This window comes from Strix uralensis, chromosome 15 (assembly GCF_047716275.1).
Source record: "Strix uralensis isolate ZFMK-TIS-50842 chromosome 15, bStrUra1, whole genome shotgun sequence".
In the NCBI taxonomy this organism is placed as follows: domain Eukaryota; kingdom Metazoa; phylum Chordata; class Aves; order Strigiformes; family Strigidae; genus Strix; species Strix uralensis.
In genome coordinates this window covers 8382795-8391047 of record NC_133986.1, presented here as the reverse complement: position 1 = coordinate 8391047, position 8253 = coordinate 8382795, and the positions used below count along the sequence as shown (strand labels likewise).

General features: G+C 47.5%; 1 protein-coding gene across 2 annotated transcripts in view; it reads left to right on the top strand.

The window, feature by feature from the left end:
- The first annotated feature begins 948 nt into the window (after nucleotides 1-948).
- Nucleotides 949-8253, top strand: part of NELL1 (neural EGFL like 1) — a 297446-nt gene continuing 290141 nt past the window's right edge. For both annotated transcript variants that reach the window (XM_074884815.1, XM_074884814.1), the window contains exons 1-2: nucleotides 949-1008; nucleotides 5436-5564. In XM_074884815.1, the coding sequence (XP_074740916.1) occupies nucleotides 960-1008; nucleotides 5436-5564 (178 nt within the window). In that variant the 5' untranslated portion in view covers nucleotides 949-959. The remainder of the gene's footprint in view (nucleotides 1009-5435; nucleotides 5565-8253) is intronic.

Here is an 8253-nt window from a genome sequence, read left to right as displayed (position 1 = left end):
ATGGCTTGATTTGAACGGTAGCAAAGCTAGATCAGCTGGAAATCTCACTCTGCTCCTGTTCGGTGGGAGGGGAACTTGACTTGGGGCCTGTACTCTCTACTTCAAATTTACATCAGGTGTTCTACATGCATATAATCGATGCAGGTGGTGGTCTGTTTCTCGCCAAGGATCGAGCCAAATTAAAGGTTGGAAGGAGGAAATATTTGAAGATGGGTTTTTAAAACAGCCATCAGAGCAGATTCTCAGATGACTCACAAGTATCTTTAAATACTTTCCCTCTCTTTTACACTTCAGAGGCTTAAAGGAGAGAGCAGCTAAGTGAGTTGAGCAAGGACACGTAAGAAGCCTGCGGAACGGTGCCGATCGCCGTGTTACATCTTAGAACTGCTGTTTGTTTGTTCATCCCCGGCGTCAATTATTGCTGAGGCTAAATAGTTAATAAGGGTTGATTCTGACTATTTTTATGCTGGGAGCGAGGCGAGGGCGGTGGCCGCCGTGGACGCGGGCGGCCCCCGCTCCCGCAGCCCCCGACAGAGCCGCGTGGCCGCACTCGCACCCCCCGGGGCTGCGGGACGCGCCGCCGGCAGCGTGGCGGGGACCTCCGGCCCGCGGGGGAGTCGTTTTTCGGGGAGGGGGGGGGCAAAGGGCCGGCGCCTCTCCGCGTCTAGACCGTCTGGAGAGCGGGGTGACGGGGAGCGGGGGGGGCTCCCCCTGCGCTCGGGGGCCGCTCCGCGCCGTGGCCGTGGCCGGGCGGCGGCGCTGGCGAGGCCCGGGGGGGGCCGCGCGTCACGGCGGGGGGCGGGCGGGGAGCCCCCGCTGCGGGGGCGTCGGGGCCGCGCCTGGGCAGCGGGCGGAGCCGCCGCCGGTTGCCGGAGCCGCTCCGCGCGTCGGAGGCTGCGCTGGGCTCGGCGCGGCTCCGCAGCAGCTGCCGGGAGGGAGGGAGGGAGGCGGCCGCCGTGATGGGTCTGCTCCTGCTCCTCTGGGCGTGTGCGGCCGCCGCCGGGGCAGGTGAGGGGCCGCGGCCGCGGGGCCGGTGTCCGCCCTCGCCGCCTCCCCGGGGAGCCGGGGCCGCCGCCCGGAGGGTGGAAAGTTTGCGGGGCGCCGGAGCTTGTGAGGGTGGGGGGGGAAGGCGGCGGGGGCTGTGCCCGCTGCGGGGGGCTGTGCCCGCTGTGGGGAGCGGCCCCGGCTCTGCCGGCTGTCGCCGCGGCGGGGCCGGGCGTCCCTCGCTGCGCGGAGCGGAGCGGGCGCGGGTCTGCAGGGGGGCGCAGCCCGGCTTGTCCCGGAGTGGGGGGCTGGGGAGCGGCTGCTGCGCGGGGGCCGTGGGGAGGGCGAGGGAAAGTTTTCGGAAAGCGGCGTGCGCGGTGCGCCGCGCAGGGCCGGGGAGCGGAGCGGGGCGCGGGTGGAGCGGGGGCCCGGCCGGGCGGTGCGCGGGGCGCGGGGGTGCCGCGGGAGGCGGGCGGGCAGCGCTCTCCGCTGCGCCTGCCGGGGCCGTGCCCGCCGCCGGCTCCCCGCAGCGCTGCGCGCCCCGAGTGCCGGGTCTTGTGCCTTGTGGAGGCTTTGTTCTCTTTCCCCTTGCCCCGGGTACCGCTCCTCCGCCGTTGGAGCTCCTGACGGGGACGTTTGTCGCTGATGCTTGTAGCTGTTCTCAAGGAAATTACCCGGCACGATTCTCAGAAGTGCAAAGGAATTCGTGTTTTAAAACGATAATTACTCTTATGGTAATTATTACCTCATCGAAACCTACAGATCTCGAGAGGTGCGACATAAAAATAGTTGGAAGAAAACGCCGCCTGTCCCTTTTGTGGCGGTGTTACCCCCCGTAGCGCACACAGGCGTTTGAAACGGTCAGTAGGACCCAAAACTCCGCTACTTGGAATTGCGAAGCCGCTCGGAAAGTTCTTTGTGTGCAACAATTGCTGCTGGAGCTGGGAGAGGAAAGACCAAAAGGCTTCTCCTAGAGCCTCCTCTTTACCGTTTGAATGATTGCACGTGGCTACGTGGAAACGATTTGGTTGTGTTGAGTGTGCTTTTACTTAAAGTTTTTCCATCCCCGACTAGCACGTTACACATGTCGAGGAAATTATAAATGCGCTGCATACATTGCATGGCTGCACATTAGCTAGATGGAGCGTGGCATGAGTGTTGGTGCTTGGGTGTAGGTGATAAAGGTGCAAGCAGAGAATACAGGCTGTCGGAGCTGTAAGGCAGAATTAATTTCTTTTAGGGATTTCCTAGTGACATCACTCATAATTATATGGCTTAATCCTCTAAGCTACTGTAGTGCCTTCCGTTCACATTGGGCCAAATCCACCAAGTCCTGAGATGATTCCTACTCCCGCCCACCTGACCGAATCATTTGGAGTTTTGCTTGTATAAGCCACTGATTTAAGGGGAATGGCCCAATTACTTTAAATAGGAATTGAAAGCAGTGTCAGTCAGGATCAGGCCCAAGCTTCGCACAGTCCTCCAGTGAGAGCAGTTGGGTTGATGGTTAATTTTTACTTAAGAAAAAATGGTATTTCCAGCGTATTGTTCAGCTGAAGAGAAGCAGCATAAAATACTAGATGCAAGTGCGGTTGATATGCCTGTGGTATTTTTCTGATAGACTGTGGGAGACCACAGGGGAAAAGGAGACTTGGTTATCATACTGAAGCTGCTGATTTGTTGTTTATTAATTATTAACTAGGCTTTTGAGTGCCTGCTGCAGTTTGAAGAGCCAGCACAGGAAAACGACTAGGTATTTAAAGCAGCGTAGGCTCTTGTTAAATAGTTGCTGTGACATTAGAAATAGTCTCTGTTTTTGAAAGCATTTTAAAAGCTGGAAGGGGGCACGCTGAAATTGTCACACAAGATCCTTCACTGGCATAAATCGAAGCCTGTGGAGCTACAGTGATCTATACTTGTTGAGCCTTGGGTATTCAGGCTGGAATAAACAGCTTTAATAGAGCAGTGGAGCTGCTGTGATTTATGGGAGTGCCTATACTTGCTAGATGTGGTTTCTCTTCTCACCCTGTTGATGTCTGTGGCAAATCTTTCACTGACTTTAATGGGGTCAAGATTTGTCTTAATGGACATAGTTTGTCCTTTCTGTTGAACAAGTTTTAGTCGCTGCTTGTCCTCCCTTCATATTAGTAGGTTTTTGCTGCTCTGAATAGATCTAACCCCTTTCAAATGAGGAACAGCATACTCGGTTCATGGCAGGGACAACAGACACTATCTTTCCTGATAAGTAAGTTCACACAATTTACAGTTTGATGCTTTTCTTCTGAATTGAAAACCTTAGAAGAAGTAAGTTCTTCTGTTTTTCTTCTAAAAGAATCTTTGCTTTTATGTTGTGTGGGTCGTGTTTTGGTGTCTGTCCCCGTCCCACCCCCCCAAAAGGTTGCTCCCTGTATTTATATATGCATTTGTGTCTGGAGTTTGTAGGTTGCAGCTGTTGAACTGGAGGAGTTGCTGTAGGTTGGGAATCAAAAAGTTGATAAGTTCTCTCCTGTTGATCAGACAAGTACGCTAAAGGAATGCAGTTGCTGGCAAATGTTGGCTATAGCAGGATGGGTATGTTTCTTCAGCAGCATTTTGACTCTGTGCAGGTGGTTCGGGACCAGCAGAGCTAGCTGGCTGTGTTTTTGATGCCGGTGTTTCTTCCAGAAGGGGAGGGTGTTCTCGCTCCGTCAGCGTGCACAGTGTCAGTTGTGGTCGGTCAGTGACTGAGCATCTAGGGTGGCTGAAGTCAAAGATAGTGCTAAAAGCCCGACGATGTTGCTGATTATCGGGGAAGTTTTAACCTTTGGAGGAGTTTATCTGGTTTCATATTCTCTAATTTTAATTTTCTGCAAAAAGGTACTTAACCCCACATCCTTATGAAAGCATTGTGTATGTACTCACTTGGACGTGTCAGCACTCCTGGAGCTTCAGTTCTGCCAGATGCCTCTACATCTTAATTTTCCTTGTAGAGTAAGGTTGTTAGAGACCTCCTAAAGCTGTCTTTTCAATATTTTTTACTACTCTGCCCCTTGTGCGGTAGAATCCTCTGCATTAGCACAACACTTTATTCCAACAAGTTATAATCCTTGAGTAAAGGAAAGGAGAAAGAGCTCTGTGGTACAGATGATTTATGAGTAGAATACGTAACTTCTTGTTCGTTCTGTACACCTCAGTAATTTCTTAGAGCCTTTCAAAGAATCAAACTAGAATATTTGCTGCTTAACTGATCCAGAAGCATAGTCCTGGAATAACAAATGAATCAATTTAGACCTGAACGTGCAGCCCACTCAGTGGAAATCAATCTGCATGTGCTTTACAGGTAATGTCCTTGCTCAACAGAAGTCAGTGGGACTTTTACCATTGACTTCAGCTGTGTCAGGATTTCATTCTCGGAGCCTGTTCCCATTACTAATGATGTTAGTGAAAAATTTCATTAGGAAAGTGCTTGGATCCCACAGGAGATATTTGACCTATGTCTCAGGCACACATCTCATGCCACACTTACTGCTGTGTTGAGAGACACTGTGGTCAGGCTGGCCTCTTCCTGTCCCTAGGAAAAGGAGATATGTTTGATGAACTTGATGTGCTATAATCATTAGATTGCCCTGATGTTTCGAACATAGCAACTTCAAACGGCCTGAGCATGTGTCTCTTCTGTCAATCCCATCAGGTCCCTACTAGTTCAAGGAGCACCCCATGTCTTTTCCTGAGCATAAGCCATTTCTAAATTTTAGGTTTAGATTTGTGCTTCTCCAATAGATTCTCCTGCAGACCAGAAGGTGCTACTGCTGGTTTAGGTGAACGAATGTCTGCTCTTTGTAGGTAGGCTTTCGCAGGCTTCACTGGCACTGGCTGTGCTCAAATACGGAGGTGAGCTTCTGAAGCAGCATCAGACAGTTTGGTGAGTCACCCAGGGCTCCTGCAGTACAGGATGGCATCCTTTGCCCTGCTACCATATCTCCTCCAGCGTCATTTTGTCCAGTTGGGAAAATGGACTACGTTTAGACTATGAATGGTGGGGCCTGATCTGTGAGTCGCATCTAGGTATGAAATGTGAGAGGAATTTTCAGTCCTTGCGTCTCCCTGGAAATCGTGTGGCCAATAGATGAGTGCTGCAAATCTCTTTCATCTTTTTGCATAGGTGGATATGCTTTTATTTATTTATTACTCTTTAGCCTTATGAAGATATGGATTAATGTATCGATTTTAAATGTTTTAACTTGCGTGTAGTACAATCTGTGGAAAGGATATAGTTTAATTGAAAGAATTGGAAAAGAGTATCTTCTCTTTCCTGCAGCAGACTTACTGTCTTATAAATAATTACTGTGTACAGTGTGTGTGTGTGAAGGTACTAGAAATGTCTGCACTACATATTCTTCTCGATTCTTTTCATTACCTGATTTGAAATAAAAATTGATCTGTCTCTCTTTCTCTCTCTGTGCCTCCAACAGCTGTAGGATTTGGAATGGATCCTGACTTACAAATTGATGTCATCACAGAACTGGATCTTGTGAATACAACCCTTGGGGTAACACAAGTGTCAGGGCTACACAATGCCAGCAAAGCATTTTTATTCCAAGGTGAGACAAACATCCTCAATTCTCTTATCTCACTTCTGCCTGCATGAGCTCATAAGAGCTTTGATGTCTAACTGATTCCCTGTAATGGTGATGTTACTTAACTGTCGCTTTATTTTTATTTTTTGGAAATAGTCCTTGTTGCTTTCCTGAAATGCATATGGCATTTTTTTTTTTTTCTAGTGTGCTGTCAGGTAGTTGAGGTTAGCGATCTTCAGGAAAGTATTTTTGAGTAGGTTTTCAACACTCCCTAATGTTTATTTCTAACTAAATATGTCAAAGTGGTTCCAAGGCATCGACTCGCTTGTAGTCTTGTGTACTTTCTCTCTGTGATTGTACGTATGCAGAGACAGACACAGCTGAAGCTATGTAACTATGAGAAAGCACTTAATGTGTTGACACTGATTAGTGACATGTAGCAAGTCTTTCATCAACTTTGCGGAAACTGTTAAAGTGAGAAAATTGAACAGTATTGCATTTAACTGTCTAAATTGAGTATGAGGTACAGAATAAATCACTTAGAATTGAGATTTTTTTCATTCAGTATTCTAAGATAATGCTTGTTTTAAAACGGTGTTGGGGTTTTTTGGATATTTTCAGTGAGTAAAATTCTGAATTCGGAATTGACGAGTTTTACTTTGGACCTAAGTAAGGCCTAGATTAAGAGACAGCATCCCATTGGATAGAAGCACTAAGTTGCTACAATATGCTTATTAGGTGAGAAAGACGTTTATATCAGTTGAGATCAACAAACATTAAAGCACAGTTGGAAACATTTTTATTATGGACACTTCCTATGTTTGTTTTTTCTTTACTGCGCTTTACTCTGTGTTGAAGTGTGCACGTTAGTGACTCGCTTCTTGATATCTGCCCTCTGTAGCGCTTTTTAGAGGCAAACGATTATGATCTTATTTTGCTTTAGTTCTGGATCTGCGACGCTAACTGACTTTATTGTAAGTAATAAAAGAAGCGGGCCTATGATCTTAGTTCATTCGTTACGTGGCCAAGGCCAGTTTAGGAGCCAGGGCAGAGGGACTTCTGAAGACCTTCTCAGAATTTTAGTCATATTTCCAATCATTTATGATACAACCAGTAACACAATTTTCACTGATTTCCAGCATAATATCCAGAAGAACAACGTTGATTTATTCCTTTAAAGATATCAATTGTTTTTCTTCCGATACCCTGACTCCAGGTTTGTGTATTATGGACAAACAATATTAAAGTACAGCCATTCCTCTAAGGACTGCGGTGGCTTAACTGACTTAAAATATTTTACTGATTCCAATTGCTATTCCATGCAGCTAATCGCAACCACACTTGATGAACCGTCATGGTGAGTTGTCACAGACTGGTGGTCAGAGCTGCAGGGAACAAGACCGAGATGTATTTTTCAGGACACCGATTGAAACCATTGATACTGAAAGTAGCTTTGAAAGACTAACGACGACGATGATGTGGATATTCAGTTCCTTTTGCCTTGGAGGACCCCAGCTGTAGTTTACAAACTTAGAGAAGACTAGTGTAAAAATGTAGAGCTTGTAAAATTCACACGAGCAAATAAATTGGAAGACAGATGTTCATGGGAAGCAATGAACAAAAGTTTGCTGTACAAAGTGAATAAACAATTCAGAGTCTGTAGTCAGATAAACAAAGCTTTTTTTAATTCCCACAACAGAAATTCTTTTTGCTAATGCACGCAGGAATAGCCCTGTGCTTGGATATCGCCTCTAGTAAAAAACTTCTTGGAAGATGGCTCGGGAAAATGATTCTCTTCAGTTAAGCTCATCAGCCCTCGGGCTGGGAGAAGAAGACTGAAGACCTTTGGTCTATTACTCCACTCCGAGAGAGGTCTGCAAGGGGTCTGTTGCTGCTGCTGTCAGATGGGGTGGAAGTCTGAGGCTGCCCCGTTGGCTGCTTCCCTTCTTGTTCGTATCTGTTATTTGTTAAATGTCAGCAGTATGTCAGCAGCTGTATGAATTCCCTTTTACTAACAGAGGTGACTTGCTTTACAACTACAGGTTGGCTGTGTGCCAGGTCCTTGGCTGGAACCAGGAAATACTTAATTTTGATTTTTATCTTGCCATACAGTAAACCTGATATAGGGCAATGTATAGGCAACTGCTATGTCTAAGTTAGAAGTAATACTTTTTCCCTGTACTTTTTCTGTAATACTTACAGAGATTCACAAAAAAACCAGCCAGCATGACACTCCCAGAGGAGACAGAAGACTGAAAGTTAGTGCTTAGTTTCAAAATTATTGTAACTTCTTGGACCAGCTATTCCAGTCTCCAAGATGTGGCCCTTTCAGCAAAGCTTTGCTTTGATTAGTTGTTACCGTCTGTAAGCAGTTAACGCGTGCTGTGCCTCGCTGTGCCACGCTGCTCCTGCGTTGCCTCTGGGGCTCTGGGCAAGGCAGGACCTGCTTCTCCTGCCAGGCTGATGCTGAACACGGAGCCACATCAGAAGACCTCTTCACTCGTAGGCTTTCACCACTGAGGATTTCCTAGTTTAGGAAATGAGAAGAGTTTGTGAGTATGTTCTTTGGCGTGTGGTTTTCACAGGGACAGTTCTGCTTGCTGCCTTTGGCAGTGTCCTTATAGCAATGTAACACGGCTCTGAGCTTACACAAAGGTTCCCCGTGGATCATTTTCTGTCTTGTAAGATGTATTTCCTAAAATGGCTTTACTAG